Source organism: Mesoplodon bidens (genome assembly GCF_964165515.1).
Source record: "Mesoplodon bidens genome assembly, chromosome: 4".
In the NCBI taxonomy this organism is placed as follows: domain Eukaryota; kingdom Metazoa; phylum Chordata; class Mammalia; order Artiodactyla; family Ziphiidae; genus Mesoplodon; species Mesoplodon bidens.
The window spans coordinates 81,324,303-81,349,907 of record NC_138160.1 but is presented as its reverse complement, the minus strand read 5'-3'; the positions used below and the strand labels follow the sequence as shown (position 1 = coordinate 81,349,907).

At 33.9% G+C, this 25,605-nt stretch overlaps 1 protein-coding gene across 3 annotated transcripts in view; it reads left to right on the top strand.

The window, feature by feature from the left end:
• CHD1 (chromodomain helicase DNA binding protein 1) overlaps positions 1–7,460 on the top strand; it is a 78,698-nt gene extending 71,238 nt beyond the window's left edge. For all 3 annotated transcript variants that reach the window (XM_081233746.1, XM_081233748.1, XM_081233747.1), the window contains 4 exons: positions 2,563–2,659; positions 3,624–3,675; positions 4,192–4,402; positions 5,939–7,460. In XM_081233746.1, the coding sequence (XP_081089872.1) occupies positions 2,563–2,659; positions 3,624–3,675; positions 4,192–4,402; positions 5,939–6,284 (706 nt within the window). In that variant the 3' untranslated portion in view covers positions 6,285–7,460. The remainder of the gene's footprint in view (positions 1–2,562; positions 2,660–3,623; positions 3,676–4,191; positions 4,403–5,938) is intronic.
• The last annotated feature ends 18,145 nt before the right edge of the window (positions 7,461–25,605 follow it).

The window sequence follows — 25,605 nt, the reverse complement described above, 5'->3', positions numbered from 1 at the left end:
ATATTGACTCCAGTTAATGATATGCATGCTGAAGTATTTAGGGGGGAGATATACTAATACCTATAATTTTTCTTTGAAATGTATCAAACAAAAACTAGAGGGATTTACAGAGGGATGGACATAATGGAATCATATGTGATAAAGCAAGCACAGTAAAATGCTAATAAGAGCATCTAGGTATTAGGTATATGGGTGGGTGATCATTGTAAAGTTCTTTTATCTTTGATGTATGAAGGTTTTCATGATATTGAAAATTAAGAAACAAAATAGCCTATGCATATGTATTATGAAAATGTCCCGTTAGTTTAAAATAGCCTGCTAATATTAGTCTTTATAACTTGATATTCCTGTTAATATGCCATAATATTTTAATAGCCCAATTTTACAGGCTATATGAAGTATCACTATAGAAGCAAATCTTGAGAGTATTACACACACATATGCACATTAAATATAAGGGTTTGGGTGACTGCTCTTTAAACTGCAGTACAATTTTATAGTCTAGTTTTTGTAAAATTATAGATCAAAATATTGATAAGGAATAGGTATCATATACACAGTTAAGCAAAGAGCTGTCACAAACTAAATTAATTATAAATGGTAATTTATAATTAATAAAAAGGAAAGAAAACACTTGAGAAAGCCACAACTATCTTAACAACACTGGTAAGAATTCTTTTAGAAAATCACCAGATATCCATCTCTGTATGCACATATGCTGGGATAATTTTGCAGTTATTGTATGACTCACAGATTTCTGATTTCCAAAATTTATTAACACTTAGGAGTTTACTAGCAAGCAGCTCTTCACACATATCAATGTCCAAAATCAAAAGGCTGGGAATTACTCATCTTAGTGGAAAGAGAATTAGGAGCCAGAGCCCTGCCTTCTAGCCTTACCTAGCTATATGAGTTTAGGCAAGTCACTTAGCCTCATTACCCCATTTGTTCATTTATTTTAAAAATTGTCTGCTACGTTGACTGTGCCTACCTAAAGGCTGGTTATTTGTGGAATTAAGTAATAGAAAAGAGCTTTGAAAATATGAAAACTGTATAAAGTACCTAGCCAGACACAGGTTAGGTACTTTATACAGTTATCTCATTCAAGCCTTTGTAACAATGTATGTTTTGTAGTCATAGGCAATTGATGCTTGGTATTTGAGAGAAATATGTCTCAGCTGTTTAGGAATCCCCAAATTGGGACTTCCCTGGTGGTCCAGTGGTAAAGAATCTGCCTTACAATGCAGGGGACGCAGGTTCGATCCCTGGTCAAGGAACAAAGATCCCATATGCTGTGGGGCAACTAAGCCCACGCACCACAACTACTGAGCTCACACACCTCAACTAGACAGCCTGCGTGCCGCAAACTACAGAGCCCACGTGCTCTGGAACCCGCACACCACAACTACAGAGCCCATGCACCCTGGAGCCTGTACACCACAACTAGAGAAGAGGAAACCCACACGCCGCAACAAAAGATCCCATGTGCCACAACTAAGACCTGACGCAACCATAAATAAATCTTTTTAAAAAATCCCCCAATTAAGTGCTCCTGTATAACTTTATTTCTCCCATAAAAAAGAATGAGAATAGTTATTTTCTAGCTAAGAATTTTTGCTTCCTTAGGCCTTCTTTCTTCCATTAATATCCTGAGAGATGGCTTTCTTTTGGGAAGTCATTCACACACACAGAGTTTTATTATTTTTTAAAAATCACTTAAAATCTATTGCTTGACTCAGCAAAGATGTTGATATTGGGTAGTCCACTAAACCTCCATCATTGGCTAATTAGTAATTTCTTTCCTCTGGTTATATAAGCAAGATTCAAAATCTTTAACATACCTACTGTAAAGCTAGTGGTTCAAGAAAAAATTGTAAATATATGAAGCTGTTACTTTTTCAGTGATGGCAGATAGACTTCAACTCAAGTGTCACTGATTATTAGTGGCTCTGAGGAAGCTGCGTTGAGAAGGATTCAGAGACTGCATCTGAATTTATCATGAAGGAGTACCATGATCAATTACTGATCCCAGCCTTGGGATGGGAAGAGAGACCTAAAGATACAATACTGTCCTTGGTTTGTAGTGTCTGATCATGTTACTCTCATGATGATTACATCACAATTGTAAAATGACAGTTGCTTTTTAATGCATTATTCAGGACCTTTCATTCACAGGCTTAATCCATATTATCTGATGGTATCTTTACTCAAACTATTAACACAGTTTATTCCTTTTGTATCTAATCTGAACCACAATGTGAGTCCCTTCCTGATTTGTAAGTAAGTTTACTTCCCTTTGATTTCAAATTAGGATTGATTACTACTTTTCAAATCCAAAGATTGTAAAATGAAGGAATTTGAAAGAGAAGTAAAAGTTAACAATGTCCAGTTTTATTTGGAATCTTATCCATATATGAAGTTTAAAAAAAAAATGCTAGAAATAATCTCCCGAGACCTTGTTCCATAGAGGGCTAAGATGTGTGTATTTCTGTGTAGAGGGAAGGGATTTCATTAAAAAGCTAAATATTTTCCACCAGACTAACTTGCCTTTTCTTCTTCTAGAAACCTGTGGATTTTTGTATCTAAGTTTACTGAGTTTGATGCAAGAAAATTACATAAATTATATAAGCATGCTATTAAAAAACGGCAGGAATCTCAGGTAAATTAATGCATCGTTTTTTCTTTATGTTATTGAAATATTTTTCCTTACAGAAGAATTCAGTTAATAAATGTAGAAGGAATGAAGGAAATAGAAAATCTCACAATAAAAATTGTTGCAGGTAAGATCCTCCAAGGGAAGCTAAAATTAGTGGGCAAGAAAACAAGATATTGGCATAGTCTAAAAGTGTCTCCTCCAAGATGTTTATTGATTACAAAGAGAAAAATAATAGCTCTGTAGAGGAGAAACCTGCCTCACGCCACCATAAACAAGCAATCAAAGTTAATGTTACCAGTAATAAGACATTGACATCATGAACCCCCTGCACTGTGTACTGAAAAAGGTACATCACTTCTGTGGAATTCCTGGCAAAAAAGCATCACTTCAGTCCAATCATGAAAAAATATCAGACAAACCCCAATTGAGAAATACTCTATAAAATAGCTGCCTAGTGTTCTTCAAAAGTGTCAAGGTCATGGAAGACAAGAAAAACCTAAAGAGCTGTCCCAGTTTGGAGGAAACTAAGAAGACATGAAAACTGAGTGTAATGGAGTACCAGATTGGATTCTGGAGGAGAAGGATCTCAGTGGAAAAATGTGAAATCTGAATAAAGTCTGTAGTTCAGTTAATAGTATTGTACCAGTATTAATTATTTACTTTTGATCATTATACCATGGTTATATAAGATATTAACAGTAGGAGAAGCTGGTAAAAAGCATATGGGGACCCTCAGTACTATTTTTGCAGCTTTTCTGTAAGTCTAAAATTATTTCAAAGTCAAACTTTTTTAAAAGTCATGGGACAAATAGTTTATGCTTTTAAAAAGTATCTGCAAATATTACATTTATACATTCTAATATCTTAAGTGAGAACTTCTTTTAGCATAAGGATTTTCTGTATCCTGTTTTTTATAAGGGTGTTTGAAGCCACTTAAAAGATTCTTACATATGTGCGTTTATTTTAGCAAAATAATGACCAGAACAGCAACTTGAATACTCAAGTGATTAGAAATCCAGGTAAGTAAGTCTTGCTAATTGTTTTGGAAAGTAAATTTTAAAATTGGGGAGGTTTTTTGGCAGGGGGTGTTTTAGATGATATATACCCATGTTATTATATTGAATCTAGTATCTTAATAATCCTTTTTAGCTTATTATTAACTTTCCCATAAATCAACCTATTACCAGTTTCTAGAAATTATAGAAAAATTGTTGAACATATTTCTAAAAAAACATTATTTGGAATAATAATGTATTCTTTCTGTGTAAGAGTCACAAAAGTATAGTCTGAGAAGGAAAAGGGCCTTATACTTTTCGGTTGTGATTTTTCACATTTCAGATTAAAGTAACCTATTTGTAAGCCTTAGTATGGCTTTTATAAAGCCATTTCTAAATGCTGTAACTGCCTGTATTTGAGAACTGGTTTTGTTAGTTGGAGTTGAAACAGGAGTTCTTATAATCTAGCAGTGAAGTTACTTTTGTTTACCATGTATTTTTTTAAGTCATTAACAAAAGTTGGACACTTCTATCTAACAGATGTGGAAAGATTAAAAGAGAATACAAATCATGATGATAGCAGCAGGGACAGTTATTCATCTGATAGACACTTATCTCAATATCATGATCATCATAAAGACCGACATCAGGGAGATTCTTATAAAAAGAGTGACTCTAGGAAAAGACCCTATTCTTCTTTTAGTAATGGTAAAGATCATCGTGACTGGGATCACTACAAGCAAGACAGCAGGTAAACTTGACAGTTTTAAAATTTTGCTTATTGATGTCTTCTTTATTTTATTTGTTGTATTTGACTTTATCGGCCAATTCAGTCTTCAGGTAATCAAAATAAGTCTTATGTAAGGTAAAGGTTTTGTTTGTAAATAAGAAAAACTGAAATATAGTTCTTTTGGTTAAGAGCTGAATTTCTCTATAAAAATGGATTTTTAGTTATAAATTTAAGATCAAAGTATACAATAAGAGAAAAAGTTTAGTATAGGGAGTTCTGTAAGTCATGGGATTCATTATTGCTTGTTTTGGAGAATATTGGCTCAAATACTCTTCAAAATATAGTAAGTAAGGTAAAATAAAAGATTGATGGACTGTGGCTGAAGTGAGGTGGTGGTGAATTCTACATTCTATTCCATTAAAAAAAAACTCCTAATATTTATGTGAATAATTGATTTATGTGAAAACAATTTATTGAGGTTAAACTTAAAGCAATCTGAGATAGTCCTGAAATCAGGAAGTTTTCTCCATATATTATTATTTTTTTGAAGCCTTTAAGTAGTAAAGAACTGGAATATAATAACAATATATTTTACTCCTTTGTTGGTAAGGGAATATTTTCATTATAGTGATCATTACTGTAAGCCAAACAAAAATACTGAGAAGAGTAAAAGTAAAGATCAGAAATAAGGAAATTAGTAGGTTTTTTTGTATTTTAGTTGTGCTCACTGCAGTAATTTCTTCTGAGAAACACAGCCACATTATAAACTTGTCAATTGTATAATGGCTCTTAAAATTGGAAAAAGGCACACAATGAAAAGGGAAAGCCATATTTGTAGTGGTAAATGTTTGTAATTTCACAGACTTACATAACAATTTATATTGTTTATAATGACCTTTTGTGAACCAAAACCCATTAAATTAAATATATTTGGTGTATTTTATTTGAAAAGGCAAACATTTTAGAGATTATTCTTCATTAAACTGCCATAATTTTTTTTAGCCAACTGCCACATTTATGTATGGAGTAAATTTCACAATGACTTATATATCAAGTCTTACTATATAAGTAATCAAATTAAGGAAGCTTTTAATAGGCATCACCAACCAATAAAAATTACCTTTATAAATTTATTTCATAGACTGTTTTAGAGGTTTTTATTTTTTTCCTGCTTACAGGTTCATAAAAGGCTCTGATTTCAGGGGTATTTTAGATTCATGTAGTTATCTTAATTCCAACTTCCAGATAGTTAAGATGTACTAAGACAAATGATGCATAGAATAAAAAGTAGCAACCAATCTAAAATGAGCATGAGAAATTAGATGCTACCTGAAGTGCTTTGTATGGTTTCACTTTAGTTTAATGAATGGAATAGTTTTTCCAAAGGCATGCAGAGATATTTCCAGTGATTTTTAAGCTCACTTATAAAGTTTTGTGATTAAACACTGAATTTGTATACAATTCTTTAATTTTGTTTTATTTTTAATAAGATTTTATTTGGAAACATTTAATTAGCATTATTAATTTAACTAAAATTCCTAATTTCTCTTTTGTTAGATACTATAATGATAGAGAGAAACACAGAAAACTGGATGATCACAGGAGTAGAGACCACAGGTCAAATTTGGAAGGAAGTTTAAAAGACAGAACTCATTCTGATCATCGTTCTCATTCAGATCATCGGTTGCATTCAGACCATCGGTCAAGTTCTGAATATACACACCATAAATCTTCCAGGGATTATAGGTATCACTCAGATTGGCAATTGGACCATAGAGCTTCCAGTAGTGGCTCTAGATCACCACTAGATCAGAGGTCTCCTTATGGCTCCAGATCTCCATTTGAACACTCAATTGAACACAGAAGTACACCTGAGCATACCTGGAGTAGTCGGAAAACATAACAAAAACTGATAGTGTCTTTCTGGACTTTTCTTTTAGCCATATATCATAAACCAACACAGTAATTGCCTTACATGACTTGAAAGATATAAACAGATCTTCTATCAGTAGCAGTATTGTTACTTCTTTCCAGGATGCAAGGTCTATTATCCCAACAGAAGAGAAAATATTTTTATATTTAAGGATTATGCTGCACTGTACTACAAATATTGTAGTACTTTTTCTTTTCTTTTTTTAAAGAAATGGAAAATGTTTACTATTACAGGGACCTCAACACTGCCCTTCCATATAGGCTGGATAAAACTGTTTTTTAAGTCAGTGGTTTTAGACTGACATCCATTTAAATTATGTTTGTATATGAACCTTACTCTGACCTGTGATCATGTTTCAGGAAGGAATGAAAGAGAGTTCTTTTCTTAATAAAGAAAACACACTCAAGGACTTTATTCACTTTCCAAAGCTACTTGTTTACATGTACACTGCGACCACCTTGCCGCTTTTCATCACAACCTTGAATATTTAAATTCTGTACTTATATCTGTAAAATAGCCAGGAATTTCCTGTTTGTGATCTATTATTATGCCTTTTTACACACACAAACAATGGCTGTAAATTACTGTAAATGGATTAAATGAGCTTTCCTTCCTTCCCCTTCTCAGGCTTTTTTTGACTGTTCCTTTCCCTACCAACTCAGGCCTTCTTATCATTTAAAAATATATATATCAGTGTAATAACACTTTTTAATGATTTGTCTTGATGGAATCATTGTTTAGAATGTAAAAAAATGGGGAAAGGGGCCACTTAATTCCATTAGTCCTTTTTATATTGACTATTTTATTAGATACATGTTACTTCTTTCCTTTCCCTTTTTTAGTCAATATTGTGTAACAGAATGGTGAGATGATAATGTAAAATCTAAACTGCATGCTCTGGAAACATTTTTTTCAGATGCATTTGGTTTAAAAGGGTAGGTGTATGAACACTTTCAGAATCCAAATGGCCAAAAGTTATTGTAAATCCATTTGTTTTCCTTTTCATGTGGGCAATAATGTCAAATGTGCTATGCAGCCAGGTAACATTTTAGATAAACTTGATTGACTTTTAATAAAAACTGTTACAATGCACACTGATTGTATATAAAAACCTTATATATGACAAATTAAATTTAAGAAAAAGGATATGTGGGCTCCTGTAATTTTCTGCTGCATTCTTATTCCCTCAAGCACTTAACTTTTTTTTTTAAGTAGTAACATTTAGCTTATAGAAAAGGATATTTTGATAAGCAGTTGAATATTGTTAATGTGTAGCACTATAATTAAATCTATTTTGAAGAATATATGAATCTATGAAGTAAAATTTAGATCATAGAAATCTCTGTTGGACTCCTGATTTTCTGCAGATATTATTTTAGAATGCCTTGTATTTATTTACAGATTTTTTTATTTTGTTATATTCAGTGGGAATTTTTTAATCATGTGGCATACATTCTTGGATGTGTGCTGTGATGTAATAAATTTGAACCTTAACTTTAACAAATATAAGTATATTGATATATTCCTATAATATTCTTAAATGTATCTCTTGATTAGCTGTGGGAATGATGTACAGAAATTTGTCCATAGATATATTTTTTAATATTTTCCTTTTATCCAATTAGGTCTAAAATTTACACTACGTGTACAAAACAGAGCTTCTTTATCCCCCACCTCCCACCCCCGACCCAGAGTTACCCTGAATGTCTTTTCCTGGTATGTCAGGTAACAAGAGGAATAACTCAAATTTTTAAACATCTGATTATAATTACATATAAAAGTGATAAAACAGTTTAGTGCTGGTACACATTTTTTAAGCTTTTTCACTTTTTCCCACTATATTAGTATAAATGATTATTCTACAAGATAGCATTAATAAAAAATTATAATGCTTAATAAAATCATAATATTAACATAGCAAACAGATCAGGGTTGGCATTTTTAATTCATCACTTTGTAGCTGGGACATTTGCATTATATCCTATTGTGAAAATTTCATAAAACAGTATTACATTTTTGAGACAATGGAATGGGCTCTAACTTTCTTAATAATGCTACGTTTAGTTGAATATTTCAGTCAACTAATAGCTGAGTTGAATGAAAAATCTAAAACTATAACATTTATTAATTGATGGAAAATATGTTCATTATTTTTAAGAATCAGCAATTATGTAGAAAAGGAACAAGCCATAAATTTTTTAAGACACTTGGAGAAGAACATTAGTACATAGATATAACGGGAAAAATTCTCTATAAAATATGCTTAATTTTTGTCTTTTTACATGCTCATTCTGATCTGCCATTTTTATCCATTTGTGTTTAATTTTTTGAGAATGAGAGATTATGCATAGTACTGTACCAATTAACCCTCCATCTTAATAGTATACAATAAATGATTCTTACTAAAAGCAATGGCCTGTTTGCGTATAAAAAAAATATTATTTGCTTAGGGTATGTTAGAAGATAATTTTCAGACTGGAAAGCTGTGGAAAATGAGGGTGAATGATTCATTAACTTCACAGTGAGTGGGCTTAATAAAATTAGAACCTTAAAGTTGCATAAAACATAGATTACCTATGTAATTTCCCTTTTGTGATCTGTTTTTTTTTTTTTTTTTTTTTTTTTTTTTTTTTTTGCGGTACGTGGGCCTCTCACTGTTGTGGCCTCTCCCATTGCGGAGCACAGGCTCCGGATGCACAGGCTCAGCGGCCATGGCTCACGGGCCCAGCTGCTCCGCGGCATATGGGATCCTCCCGGACCGGGGCACGAACCCGTATCCCCTGCATCGGCAGGCGGACTCTCAACCACTGCGCCACCAGGGAGGCCCTGTGATCTGTTTTTGAGGTTAAGTAATGAAAGTTTTGTGTAGATTATAGGCTGGTTTACACAGATTTCATTTCCTTGAAGTTTATCAAGAGTATGCACAAAGGGTAAACGGCATAATTCTGTCTTTGCACCACATTACTGTTTCTGATTAGAAAATGATCATTGGACTATAAATAACTTTATGAGGGTTTTTAAGGTGGAGGGATTTGAAAAAGCAACTAATCATTAAACATAGGATTTTTTTCCTAGACTTTCCCAGCTTTATCTGAAAGTTAAATGTAAACTGCTTAATGTGGCTTAACTGTTAAAATTTTGAGTAGTTCATTACTTAGCAAATAATGCAAAAAAATTTTTTAAATGTTTCTGAATTGATACATTCAAGCATATTAACATAGATACCTCTATCAAACAGATTATTTACATTCAAGACTCAATTCAAAAATACAAACAAAACCTATTACATATTATTGCAGCACTTTATGCAAGATTGATGGATGGAACATGTTTAAAAGGAAGCAACTAGGCAATAGTGCAACAACAAAAATATCGAGACAGTGTCAAAACGTCTGTGTTAAATTCTTAAGGCATTTATTTTAGACATTTAAAAGAAAATAATTCAACTGAAATTACATTTTCTCCTGGAAATGACTATATATTGATAGTGAGTGATTTTGCAGAACGCTTTATGCTAATTTTGTTTCTTTTTTCTTTTTTTTTTTTAGCACCTACCTAAAAGGTAGATTTTATTACAGAAAATCTTTGGATTCTTTATAAAGAAAGACCTAGATTTAGGAAATAGTACCTATGTTAAATAATGAAAGATGAGATTACTTGGTAAAGTAGAATTTTAAAAATACTTTTCAGATTTTTTTCAAGTATCCATACAAGTTCTCCAGTGGGGCTTCATGTGCCAGATTTTCTATTGTAAAAGGCCATCTTGTCCTTCAGTTAAAAAGAAAAACAAAAAACCCAACCTTTACTTGAAATGGGATTGGTAGTTCAAACTCCCAAATGAAGGAGATGCTTAATTTAATTCCAAATTCTATTCTACATTTGAGTTTTGATCTAAATATTAAATTGAAGAGGTATAAACAGTTTCAAGAAGCTCCCTAGCTTATAATGGTTCTATTAAATGAGCTAAGGATAATCGATTGTATTGATGACATACACACTTCACATGCAGAAATGTGGGTTGCATTGTAATTTCATTATTGTAGGTTGCCATTAGGTTTCCAATCTGTAGAATGAGCTATGGAATTGAATTGGCACTTATTGCTTTATTCTCTTTTTACTTTTAAAACCTTTGCTTTGTCTCTGGTGTTGTGCAGTTTCACTGTGCTAAGTCTAGGTGTGGTTTTATTATTTATTTGCTCACGTCTTGCCTCTTGCCCAGTTCTTTTTACTTTTTGGAATTCCTATGGTATTGCTAGCGTACGACTTTTGAATTTCTTTTCTCTGTCTCAACAGCTTTACTGTTTTTCCTTCTCCTTCCATTTCTGTGCTGAGTATCTTCAGCTTCAACCACTCCCCATGAAGTCATCTCCACTTAGATATCTAATAGATACCTAATTTTAAAATAATAAAACTTGATTCAACTCTTCTCCATCACTGACAGTTAAAAAAAAAAAAAGAAAGAAAAAAACCAACTTCCAAATGTTCCATAATTTTTGATGAATGGACCCAGCATTCACAGCTCTCTAATCTATGACACCTTCTCCCTAGCTATTTCTGTTTGTTTTGCCTCACTCATGTTACTTCCATTGTTTTTAGAATACACCCAAGAATACTCTTGGGTCTTTGGATTGTTGTTTCCTCTATTAAGAATATTTTTATCCCTGATTTGCAAAAAACTTGTTCCCTCACCCAATTCAGGTCTCAGCTCAAATGTCATCTCAGGTCTCCAGATTAGTATTGTGCCCTTATTTTTACACTCCTTATCTTGCTTTCTCTTCTAACGCTTAACCATTACTTGACTTTTTTATTATTATTATTTTCATTTGTCGTTGTCTCTTCACTAGAATGTAGTTCTAGTAGGGCAGGGCCTTTATTTTGTTCATTGCTGTATCCCCAGCACCTAAAACAGTGCCTCACATATCTGTTTTTTTTATTATTTTGATGTCTCCCAGAAATGCTATGTTCCATAAATGGCTAGCATTACCAAACTTTTCTTTCTTGTCATTGTTACGTGATCTTTTAGTATTATTGGAAACTTTTGTATGCCTTATCAGCATCTCTATTACTAGAGTCTGTTTACTATCTTCCAGTTTTTAAACCTGACAAATCACCTGAGACACTTAAGAAATAGAGAAACACCTAAGTGTCATTTCCATAAATTAAAATTGGCAGAGAAGGGCCCAAGTAATATTTTTAGGGATTTTAATATTTATTGACTTGAATAATAGAGGTTAATTCCACTGTTACAAATAATATGCATGTGCTTACATATAAATGAAAAATTGGTTTCTGTTATTTATGGTTACTTAAGAAATTTAATGATACTTTGTGAAAAGATATTCAGAGATGGGGTATGTAGTAGGAAAATATAAAACATTTTGATTGGTCTATTTTATTTATCTTTTGAGAGGAATTATGTTTTTAGATGGCATGCCACTATCTTTTCCTACTCACAAGTAAAGAACACAACTTGTAAAGACACTATAATGCAAGAGAAATAGGTTGCATTTGCAATATTTTTCAAGTGAAATAGCAAAAATCCCCTCCTTTTTATTACTGAGTAGCATTTCTCATATTGGATGTACTACAGTTTGTTTCTAACCATTCACCAACTGGGTTTCCAGTCTTCGGGTTATGAATAAAGATGCTATAAACATTTCATGTGAGGGTCTCTGGATAGACATATTCTCATTTTTCTTTGGTAAATACCTTGGAGCGGGATTGCTGGGTGGTATGGTAAATCATATGTTTTACTTTATAAAAAACTGCCAAACCATTTTCCAAAGTGGATGTACCATTTTATGTTCCCACCAGATATAGATGAGAGTTCTTATTACTCCCTACTCATGTGAGCATTTAGCATCTTAGCCATTCTGATAAGTGTGCAGTGGTAACTTAATCTGCATTTCCCTAGTGACTAGTGATAACATCTTTTAGTGTATTTATTTGTCATCCTTATCTCTTTGGTAAAGTATGTTCACATTTTTTCCAACTTCATAAAACAGGATTGTTGATACAAGTCATCTATCAGAAAAGCTGCAAAGGTTTTCTCCTAATCTGTGGCTTGTGTTTTCATTTTCTTAACAGTCTTTTGAAATGCAGAATTTAAAAAATTTTGATAAAGTCCAGTTTATCCATTTTTTTCTCTAAAGATTCGTTCTTTGTGTGTAGAAATCTTTGCCTAACGTGACGTCACAAAGATTTTTTCTCCTGTGATTTCTTCTAGAAGGATTATACTTTTAGGAACTGCTTTTAAGTCTACGATTCATTTCAAGTTGATTTTTGTATGTAGTATGAGATATGGATCAAAACTGCGGGTGGGTTTTTCGTATTTTGTTTTTGGAATATGTATATCCCATTTTTCCAGCACCATTTATTGAAAAGACTGTCCTCTTCCACTGAATTTTTATTTCACCTTGTTGAAAATCAGTTGTCCATATACGTGTGGGTCTGTTTCTGGGCTCCCTATTCTGGCCTATTTATATTTCTGCCCTTATGCTAACACCACACTGTCTTGACTACTGTACTTTATAGTAAATCATGAAATCAAGTGGTATGAATCCTAAATTTTGTTCTTTTTCAAAATTGTTTTGGCATTCTAAATTCCTTTGCTTTTTCACATACATTTTAGGATTAACTTCTCAATTTCTACCAAAAAGCCTGCTGGGATCTTCATTGAGATTATATTAAATCTATAATCAATTTGGAGAATACTGACAATTTAACAATATTGTGACTTATGAACCCAGTATATATGTCCGTTGTTAGGTCTTTAATTTCATCAGGTGCTGTGGTTTTTCAGTGTACAAATCTTACACATATATTGTTAAATGTACCCCTTAGTAGTTCATATTTTTCTACTATTATGTTTTTTTTTAATTTCAATTTTTAAATGTTCATTGTTCTTTGGATTTGACCTTATTTTGTGACCTTGCTATACTCACTAATTAGTTCTAATTCCAGATTCTTTGAGATTTTCTACGTAAACACATCTGTGAAAAGAAAAAAATTGTATCTTCACAATCTTGATGCCTTTTCTTCTTCCCTTAATGTCCTTTCAATGACCTCTAGTATAATGTTGGTAAAAATGGGCATCTTTACCTTATTCCCATGTGGGTTGGAAAAGGTAAGAATTCAGTCTTTCACTGCTGAGTATGGTATGAGCCATAGGTTTTTTGTATATGACCTTTGTCATGTTAAGGAAGTTCCCTTCTAATCTTAGTTTTTGGAGTATTAAAAGAATTTTTTTTTCTTTTTTTTTTTTGCGGTACACGGGCCTCTCACTGTTGTGGCCTCTCCCGTTGCGGAGCACAGGCTCCGGACGTGCAGGCTCAGCGGCCATGGCTCACGGGGCCAGCCGCTCCGCGGCATGTGGGACCTTCCCGGACCGGGGCACGAACCCGTGTCCCCTGCACCGGCAGGTGGACTCTCAACAACTGCGCCACCAGGGAAGCCCCTGTTTTTTATTCTTAAAATAACCTTAAGTACTTTTTCATGGGATATGTGTACCTGTTGTACAACTTCTCAGATCATGGAATCAGATTGGAGACAGCCACCCTTATCACCTGTTTCATACTGATTTTCTCCCAGTACTTGTTTATCAAAGAAACCATCAAAAAACAGCTTTGTAATGTAATGGGATATAATGATGAAACTGAACCATCTCAAGCTGGTAGTTAGTGTTGTTTGGGGCCAGTAGATATTTGTCACTGTGTTTCCCTTGAAAATTTAAAATTTCCTGAAGCATCGCTGTGTTTTTGCTGCATTTGCAAACCACAGCAGTAGCCCACACACAGTCTTTAAGAATTCATTCAAACTGAACTGATTTATTCTTACCTGCTTTATAAACTCTCTCTTCCTGTCATAATATGTCAAATATAGTATACAGTTAATGTATATTAGCTCCTCTTGGAGAGTCTTGCCATTCTTTATAATTCGGCTCACTTGGTTGCCTGGTGACCTCTGCTCTCTAATGGGTTCAAGAAAAACTGATTTTTTTTTTTTTTTTTTAGATTAACCATCTTTTTTCTTGTTAGGACAGGAGGAATGTTCTCTTGGAGCTATTTACATCCTGAGAAGAGAAACTCTCAAATGAGAGTTTTTTTGAGTCAACTTTACTGGGGTGTAATATACGTAAAATAAGTTGCATGATCTGTAACTGTACAGTTCGGTGAGGTTTGAGAAACATATACTCATGACATAGAATATTTTCGTCACTCCAAAAGTTTTCATTGCCCCTTTCCAGTCAATCTCCATACTTAAACAGTAGCCCAGGAAACTACTTACTGGTCTGCTTTAAAATACTACATATTAGATTTGTCTAACAAGTTTAATACGTAAATTAATAAAAATCATACAGTGTATGCACTTTGTCTTTTCCTCCGCAGTGTTTTTGAGATTAGTTCATGTTGTTGCATATATCGTGGTTCGTTCCTTTTTATGGCTTTGTAAAATTCCATTGTATGGATATACTGCTCACCTCACAAATGGGTTTCCAGTGTTTAGCTAATATGAATAAAATTTCTTTGAACATTCCTTTACAAGTCGTTTTTTGCATGTTTTCATTTCTTAATTAAATACCTTGGAAAAGAGTTGGTAAGTCATATGGTAAGTACTTAATGAACTTTTAGAGAAACTACCAAACTTACATAAAACAGCTGTGTCACTTTGCAATGTATGAAAGTCCAGTTGTTCTGCATCCTTGTCAGCATGAGCTATTGTCAGTTTTTTTAAGCTATTGTAATAGTTGTGTAATGCAGTCATATTATGGTTTTAATTTGCATTTTATTGATAACTGATGATATTGATCTCTTTTCATGTGCTTTTTGGCCATTTGTATGTCTTATGTAAAGTACCTGCCAAATCTTTTGCCTGTTTTGTAGTTTGTTTTCTTGCTAGTGAGTTGTAAGCTTTTTTTTCTGTTGTAGTTTTAAATACATTTTATTTTTTAGAGCAATTTTAGGTTAACAAAATGGAGCAGAAGCTACAGAGATTTACCATATACCTTCTGCTCCCACACACGTATAGCGTCTCCCATTATCAACATCCTCCATAAGCACTTTTAATATATTATGAACACCAGTTCTTCATCAGATATGTATATTGTAAATATTTCCTCCAAATCTATGGTCTGCCTTTTTTTTTCCCAACAGTAATTTGCAAAGAATAGAAGTTTTAAATCTTTACGAAGTCCATTTTCTAATTTTTCTCCTTAATATTTTATACATTTTGTATCCCATGTAAGAAATCTTTGTCTAACCTAAAATCTCAAAGCTTTTTTTTTCTAGAAGAGTTTTCGCTGTTCTGTTAGGTCACTGTTTCAGTTCAAGTTAATTTTTTCTGTGCAATGTGAAGAGTTGAGATTCATTTTTTCCCCTCCATATGGATGTCCAGTTTCTGTAGCATCATTTATTGAAAAGAGTAACCTTTCCTCATTGAATTTTTTGACTCCTTTATTAAAAAAAAAAAATTGACCACGTGTGTGTCTATTTCTGGACATTCTCTTCTTTTCTATTGACTATATATCTAATATCCCTGGGCCAAAATAAAATGATCTTGATTACTGTAGCTTTATAAATAATTCTTGAAGTCAGGTACTAAGAGTAGTACTCCAACTTTGTACATTTTCCAAATTGTTTTGGCTACTCTAGGTCCTTTGTATTTCTTTATACATTTAGTCAGCTTGTAAATTTCTACCAAAAAAATCTTAGGATTTTATTGAAATTCTGTTGAATCTACAGATAAATTTGGAGAGACTTGGCATCTTAATAAAACACTGAATCTTCTAGTTTACAAACATGCTTTCTCCAATTATTTATGTATTTAATTTCTCTCAGCAGTGTTTTTTTAGTTGTCAGTGAATTGGATTTACATTTATTTTGTTAAAGTTATCTCTACAAATTTAGTCTTTTTTTTAGATGACTTTTGATAGGATTTTTTTTTTTTTGGCTGCGTCAGGTCTTACTTGCAGCACGCGGGATCTTCGTTGAGGTGTGCAGGCTTCTCTCTAGTTGTGGCGTGTGGGTTTTCTCTTCTCTAGTTGTGGCGCACAGGCTCCAGGGCACGTGGGCTTTGTAGTTGTGGTGCGGGGGTTCCAGAGTGCTTGGGCTCTGTAGTTTGCGGCATGCGGGCTCTAGTTGTGGTGCGCCTGAGCTCAGTAGTTGTCGTGCGCGGGCTTAGTTGCCCCACAGCATGTGGGACCTTAGTTCCCTGACCAGGGATGGAACCCGCATCCCCTGCATTGTAAGACAGATGCTTTACCACTGGACCACCAGGGAAGTCCCAAATTTATTTATTTTTGGATGCTATTGTAAGTACTTTATTTCAATTACCAATTTTTTGATTCCAGTGTATAGTTATACTGTTGATTTTTGTGTTGACCTTGCATCCTGCCAATGTGCTAAACTATTAATTCCAGTAGATTGCAGGGGAGGGGGAGGATAATTTCCTTAGGTCTTTCTATGTACATGATCCTGTTTGCAAATAAAAACAGCTGTAATTCCTTCATTCCTAACTGTATACTTTTTTCCTTTCCTTACCACCAGTACAGTGTTGATATGGGAGAGGGGGTGGGAGTGGACATCCTTGGCTTATCCCTTATCTCAGCATTTGTCTTGCTCTGTTAAGTATGATCATAGCTGTAAGTTTTTCATAGATGCCTTTTATCAGGCTTAGTAAGTTAACCTTCTCTTATTGGTTTGTGGAGACATTTTATCATAAGTATCTGTTGAGATGTGTTCTTTGTTCTTTCTTATTAATATGAATTACATTGGTTTTTAAATGTCAGACCAACCTGGCATTCCTCAGATAAGCCCTATTTTATCAAGGTGTATTTCCCTTCTCCATATACTGTTGGATTCAATTTGCTAATATTTTATTTAAATTTTTACATCTATATTCATGGTGATATTTGTCAGTAGTTTTGTTGTACTATTTTATAACTTTTTCTAGTTTGAGTAGGATAATGCTGATCTTGTAGGTTGAGGTGAGAAGTATATTCCTTTTCTCTATTTTTTTTGAGCTATTAATGTATATTTGGGATCAAAAATAAAGGGCAAAAGTTGTGAAAATAAGACATAGTGAAAATGACAAAGTTCATACTCCCAGAAAAAAAAGTATCTTTTCCCATGGTAGAAAATCTGGAAAATGTGGAAAATACAAAGAAGAGTAAAAAAATTCCAGCACTGTCCCCACTGTCTATAGGTAACCGCTGTTAATATTTTTAAAAATATTTTAAATATAATGTTTAAAATATTGTGGTCACACATGTATGTGTATTTATATGTTCGATGTGTATTAATTTATAGCCTGCTTTCCACTTAATAATGTGATATTACAATGTGATATAACAGCAATATGATATAAAATGGGTTTTATATATTTTTTAATAACTGCATAACACAAGTTTGTTTAACCAATCCCCACTGTTGGGCATATAGACTCTATTTTTCCTTATTATAAATAAAACTTTAATAAATATACCTGGCACATCACTATTTCCTTACTATAAGTTTTTAGAAGTGGAATTTGTGGGTCTTACAATTTGGGGCAAATATTTCCAAATTGCCTTTCTGAGAGATCATTTTCCACTCCCACCAGCAGATCCCTGTTTCCTTTTTTGATGACTGAAAATAGTGAAGGTGAAAATTTTTTAAAATATGTTGGCTAATTTTTTAATTGCCCATTTTGATTTTGAATATTTTGTCATTTTCTTACAGGTTTATAAGGGATCTTACATATTTGGGGTATTAACCGTTTGTCATTTTGTTTATGGTGTTGTGTAATTTTTAGTTTTTTTTAAATTGAAGTATAGTTGCTGTACAATATTATATAAGTTACAGGTGTACAATATAGTGATTTAAAATTTTAAAGGTTATACACCACTTATAGTTAATATGGGTTATATTCCCTGTGTTATACAATGTATCCTTGTAGCTTATTTCATATCTAATAGTTTGTACCTCTTAATCCCCTACTCCTGTATTGCCCCTCCCTCTTCCCATTGGTAACCACTAGTTTGTTCCCTGTATCTGTGAATCTGCTTCTTTTTTGTTTTATTCACTAGTTTGTTGTATTTTTTAGATTCTACATATAAGTGATATCATAGAGTATTTGTCTTTCTCTGACTTATTTCACTTAGCATAATGCACCCCAAGTCCATCCATATATATACACCACAACCTCTTTATCCATTCATCTGTTAATGGACACTTAGGTTGCATCTATATCTTGGCAATTACAGTTTACAAATATTGTTGCTATGAGCATTGGGGTGTACATATCTTTTCAAATTAATGTCTTTGTTTTTTTTCAGATCTATACCCAGGAGTGGAATTGCTGGGTTATATAGTAGTTCTATCTTTAGTTTTTTCAGAAATCTTCATACTGTTTTCCACAGTGGCTGCACCAATTTACATTCCCATCTATAGTGTACAAAGGTTCCCTTTTCTCCACATTCTCACCAACATTTGCTGTTTGTGTTCTTTTTGATGATAGCAGATGTGATGATAGATTCTGACAGATGTGAGGTGGTATCTCAGTGTGATTTTGATTTGCATTTCCCTATGATTAGCAATATTGAGCAACTTTTCATGTGCCTGTTGGCCATCTGCATTTCCTCTTTAGAAAAATGTCTATTCAATTCTTCTGCCCATTTTTTAATTGGGTTGTTTGTTTTGTTTGTTTGTTTGGTTGGGTTTTTTGCGGTACGTGGGCCTCTCACTGTTGCGGCCTCTCCAGTTGCGGAGCACAGGCTCCGGACGCGCAGGCTCAGCGGCCATGGCTCACGGGCCCAGCCGCTCCGCGGCATGTGGGATCTTCCCGGACCAGGGCACGAACCCATGTCCCCTGCATTGGCAGGCGGACTCTCAACCACTGCGCCACCAGGGAAGCCCGGGTTGTTTGTCTTTTTGATGTTGAGTTGTATGAGCTGTTTATATATGCTGGATATTAATCCCTTACCAGTCATATCATTTGCAAATATTTTCTCCCATTCAGTAGGTTGTCTTTTCATTTTGTTGATGGTTTCCTTTGCTGTGCCTTTTCTCTGTTTTCTAAAACAGTTTGTGTAGGCATATTATTTCTTCTTTAAATGTTTGATAGAACTTTACCAGCGAAGCCATGTGGACTGGTTTTAGTAGATATAGTACTATTCAGATTTTCTACTTTTTCAGTTTTGACAATTTGTGCCTTTCAAGGAATTTGTACATTTTCTCTAAGTTTTAAATTTTTTGGCCTATAGTTATTATCTTTTAAATTTCGGTAGGATCTGCAGTAATGTTTTCCTTTTCTTTTGTTCCTGATATTAATCAGGAACATTGTAGCTTCTTCTTTTCTTCTTCAGTCTAGCTAGAGGTTTACCATTTTTGTTGCTCTTTAAAAAATAAAAATCAGCTTTTGGTTTTATTGATTTTTTTTTTTGCTTCTGTCTTTAAAAAAATAGATTTTGTTTTATAGAGCCATTTTAGTTTCACAGCAAAACTGATTGGCGGGTATAGAGATTTCCCATATACTCCCTACCCCTACATATGCACAGTCTCCCCTACTACCAGAATCCCTCACCAGAGTGGTAAATTTGTTATAATCAATGAACTTATATTGACACATCTGTTATCACCCAAAGTCCATAGTTCACATTAGGGTTCACTCTTGGTTGTTTACATTCTATGGGTTTTGACAAATGTATAATAAAATGTATCCACCATTATAATATACAGAACAGTTTCATTGCCCTAAAAATACCCTATGCTCTGCCTACTCATCCCTTCCTCCCCCCAACCCTTGGCAACCACAGATCCTTTTACTCTCTCCATAGTTTCACCATCTCTAGAGCATCATACAGTTGGAATCTTATGGATGTAGACTTTTCACATTGGCTTCTTTCACTTTGTAATATACATTTAAGTTTCCTCCATCTTCTCATGACTTGATAATTTTTTGTTTGTTTTTAGTACTGAAGTATAATCTATTTTCTAGAAGTAACAGTTTACTTATCCCTTGATAGATTGAAGGACATCTTGGTTGCTTCCAAGTTTGGGCAATTATGAATGAAGCATTCATATAAACATTCATGTGCAGGTTTTGGTGTGGACCTAAGTTTCAACTCATTTGAGTAAATACCAAAGAGACTGTATAGTAAGAGTATGTTTAGTTTTGTAAGAAACTACCAAACGGTCTTCCAAAGTGGCTACCATTTTGTATTCTCACCAGCAGTGAATGAGAGTTCCTGCTGCTTTGCATCCTTTCCAGCATTTGGTGGTGTCAGTGTTTTGGATTTTGGTCACACTAATAAGGGTGTAGTAATATCTCATCGTTATTTTTATTTGCAATTCCTTAATGATACATGATGATGAACGTCTTTCCATATGTTATTTTTTTAATTCTCATTTTTGTTTTGCATTTCTCTGGATTAGCAGTGAATTTGAGCATCCTCTTCACATATCTTCATATATCTCATATTCATTTATGTTTCTTCTGTGAATTGCCTGATCATATATTTTGACCATTTTTTTCTATTGCTTTTCTTTTCTCTTGTTGATTCTTAATTCCTTTGGGATGCCAGAAAATTAGTCCCTTATTGGTTTAAAATATTGTAAATATCACCTCCCAATTTATTATCATTAACTTTTTCATGGTATTTTTTATTGAATAAAAATTCTTAATGATAATCAAGTCCATTATCTTTTCCTTGCCTTATGGTTTGTACTTTTGGTACAAAAGTCCTTTATCTGCACATTGGTCACAAAATGTTTTCCTACATTATCTTCTATTCACTTTTTATAGTTTTTAGATTTCACATTTAACTTTTTAATTCATTTAGAAGCTACTTTGTTCATAGTTTTAGGTGAGAATATAGGTTTACTTTTCTCCATATTGTGAACCAGTTCCTCTAACACTATCAGGTAACAGTCCTTCCTATTCCCATTGATCCGTGGTGTAAACTTTGCGATATATCAAGTTCCTACGTATACATGACGTGAGTCTAAGTTTGTGCTTCCTATTTTTTTTGCATCATCCACTTGTCTGACCACTTTATTATTATATCACAGAGTTGTTATTATGTAGCAGGGCAAATCTACCCTCTTTGCTGTTCTCAAAGCTGATGTGGTCACATATGTATCTTTAAGCAATATATATTTTCTTTGCATATTGTCTATTTATTTGGGACTAAACGTTTCTAATTAATTTGTACAAATAAAAATGTGTAAGGAAAAATGTGTGATACAATTGATGCAAAATTTCTCTGGCTGGATTTATGTTTTTTGGTCTATGCAAATAAAACAAAATAGTTAATACCTCTTTTAATTATATGCTTACACTATATATATGCCAGTGTCAGAGGAATTAGTAGAAGTATTTTTATGTTTTAAATTGTTTTATTCTATACTCCCTAAATATTTTGGAATGAAATATATGGATACATCTAAAGGTTTTTATTTATATAGAATCAGAGTCAGAGATTAATCTTAGACTTTGCTTCATGTGTTTCAATTAATAAATAAGAGAGACACAAAGAGGTCAACTGACCTGCCTAAGTGGATATAGGCTAATTAATTGTGAAATCAGTAGAAAATACATACTTCTTGACTTTGCCTTTTATATAGTTCTGAACATATCTATGATTTATTTGCCACTGAGACTTTAGTTCGACTATAACATAGAAAAACATGTTTGGCAAAATAGGTTTTTCAGATATTAAATAATATCTTTTTTACATTTACTTTGTTCCCACATGACCTTCATTATGGGGTTAAATCTTCTGTGTGGGGACAACAGTACTTTTGATAAATTTGGGCAAAATTAAGACTAGAGGATGGAAGTTTGATAGAAGTTTCTTGCCATCAGAGCAAGGAATATATGTCTGTAAAAGCAAGTGCTTTCAGAATATATATTCTTACTATCTGCATATTCACCAAGTTTAGTGGTGATAAATGCTCTCTTATTTATAACTTCTAATTGAAATAGTAGGATGCCTGAGCAGGTGCAAGTATTTTTCAAAACAGATGCTACTAAAAGGCTCTGGTAAGGATGCATGTTAATATTTAAATGTTCTTTCCAAAGGCCATCTTATTAGATTACAAAAAGTAACACAATGATATTATTGACTCTTTCTTTCATAAGAGACAGGCAAGTTTTGATGACTTTGTAATGTGCCACCTTGGCTAGGCTACATTACATTCCCCTAAATTCCTTTACCTGTTTGTTGCCAGTTAGGGTGGGCCACAAGGAATATTTCTGTGGGGTATTTGGAGAGCAGAGGTGAAGCAGCAGCCATATGTGTGTTAGACATCTTGTTCCTTATCTGCTGGCTCACCTAGGGTGAGGAAGTGGCCAGGACTGCACCCCTGGAGGCTGCCACCCCTGGAGTTAGTGTCTCTGTCTCCTTGACTTGATGAAGGGCCCTGGTTCCCACAGGACAGTCATTCCATTAAGGTGTGAGGCAACAAGAACAGACACATTTGTCAGACTGTTCTCATGGGCTCTAGCTCATGTTTGTGAGTTTGAGATTGTTTTTGCTCTTCCTCACTTTATATCCATTTTCCCTTCCCAACTGTCTGCTATGTGGACTTCAAGCTACAGCATCAGATGCAAAGTCAACAACCTTATAGAGACTACTTAACCAGCTCTCACAATCAATAAGGTCAAATCCTTTTACCAAATGCCCTTATTTTATCTATCTACCTACCTATTCATCATTCATCCATCCATCCATCATCTACCTCTTAGTCATTCTTCTTCTAATTAAACTCTGACTGATATATTTTTCATTTATTCACACAAGTATGATTAAAATGTACTTCTAACCTGCATTCATTTAATATAGCATATGTGTATTTTACAAAATTAGATTTTTGTTTTGAGTTTCAACCTAGACCAATGACTTTTTTTCCTTATTCTTGAATTATCAGAAACATTTGACACTATTGATCCTTACTCACCTTGACTTGAAGGCTCTGACTGTAATTCATGTATTAATTTGCATTTTTGGCTGCAAATACAATAATAGAAAATCTTACTGAACTGATTTAAAAACGTTGGGGAGAAGTTACCTCCCATAGTTCTGAAATATTTTGTCTCTAGGGTAAACAACAATTCAGTGATGTGATCAAGAGCCAAGATTCCTTCCACTTTCTACTCTGCCATCCTTGGGCTAGTTTCCTTCATTGCTACAAGGTTGTTGCAGCAGTTCAAAGAGGCACAACAACCACAGGAGAAGGGGACCTCCTCTTCACATGTGCTTTTTATTAGTAGTAAATATATCTTTCCTGGCAGTCTCCACAGCAGGTTTCCCCTCATAATCCATTGGCCAGACTTGTGTATATGTATACATGTATGTGTATGTGTATATATGTATGTGTATGTGCCTAAATCAATCTACAGCAAGAGGAATGGAGCATGATGATCAGCATAGGTCACTTAGAATTTACCCCTGGAGCTGGCAGTAGCTCACCATTCCCTGAGTGAAGTACGGCAACATGGAATAAACTGGGACTTGGACAGCAAAAATGAAAGAGGAAAAATGTGCCTGAGAGGCAAACAATAGTGCCTGCTACATAGTGCATGTTTTATCTCCCTTATCTCAGACCTCTTTCCCTGTTTGAAATCCATAAAAATGTACAAAGCTCTCCTTTTTCACTTGACACATTCTCCCTTGGCAATCCCATCGACTTTCCTATCTTTAAGTACTATGTTTCAGAGCATGGTTTCCACAGCATTGTAATGGTAACCTCTCCCAAACTCTAGAGTGCTGTTTTTAGAAGCTCATGGGATATTTTCATCTAGCTATGTCACCAACAAAGCCCATTAACAGTTCCTGGGAAATGAAAATAGAATCTGCACTTAGTCTAGTTTCACTTGCTCATAGGGTGCTGTGTGCAGAAGCTTTGCACTCAGTGCTTCAGACTGGAGTTTCTAGTGCAAAATGGTTACATGCATTTCAGTTCAGTGGGCCATGTGCACAAGCCCTGCTCAGGACACTTCAAGATGGCAGCAGCTTACTGGGTGAAGAATCTGGCACTTTGATCTGGAGTGCTGGGAGCAGCACACCTGTGCCAGACAAAGATACCACAAAAAAAGAAAATTACAGGCCAATATCACTGATGAAAATAGATGCAAAAATCCTCAACAAAACACTAGCAAACTGAATCCAACAATACATTAAAAGGGTCATACACCATGGTCAAGTAAGATTTATCCCAGGGATGCAAGGATTTTTCAATATCCGCAAAACAGTGTGATACACCACATTAACAAATTGAAGAATAAAAAATATATGATCATCTCAATAGATGCAGAAAAAGCTTTTGACAAAATTCAACACCCATTTATGATAAAACCTCTCCAGAAAGTGGGCATAGAGGGAAACTACCTCAATGTAACAAAGGCCATATATGACAAACCACAGCTGACATTGTACTCAATGGTGAAAAGCTGAAACCATTTCCTCTAAGATCAGGAACAAGACAAGGATGTCCACTCTCACCACTTCTATTCAACATAGTTTTGGAAGTCCTAGACATGGCAATCAGAGAAGAAAAAGAAATAAAAGAAATATAAATTGGAAAAGAAGTAAAACTGTTACTGTTCACAGATGACATGATACTATACATAGAAATCCTAAAGATTCCACCAGAAAACTACTGGAGCTAGTCAATGAATTTGGTAAAGTTGCAGGATAAAATAATTAATACACAGAAATCTCTTGCATTCAAATACACGAACAACAAAAGATCAGAAAGAGAAATTAAACAATCCCATTTACCTTTGCATCAAAAAGAATAAAATACCTAGGAATAAACCTACCTAAGGAGACAAAAGACCTGTACTCTGAAAGCTATATGACGCTGATGAAAGAAACTGAAGATGACACAGATGGAAAGATATACCATATTCTTGGATTGGAAGAATCAATATTGTCAAAATGACTATACTACCCAAAGCAATCTACAGATTCAATTCAATCACTATCAAATTACCAATGACATTTTTCACAGAACTAGAACAAAACATTTTGTAATTTTTATGGAACACAAAAGACCCCAAATAGCCTAAGCAGTCTTGAGAAAGAAAAACGGAGCTGGAGGAATCAGACTCCCTGACATCGAACTATAGTATAAAGCTACAGTAATCAAAACAGTATGATACTAGCACAAAGACAGACTTACACATCAATGAAATAGGATAGAAAGCCCAGAAATAAACCCAAGCACCTATGGTCAATTAATCTATGACAAAAAAGGCAAGAGTATACAATGGAGAAAAGACAGTCTCTTCAATAAGTGATGCTGGGAAA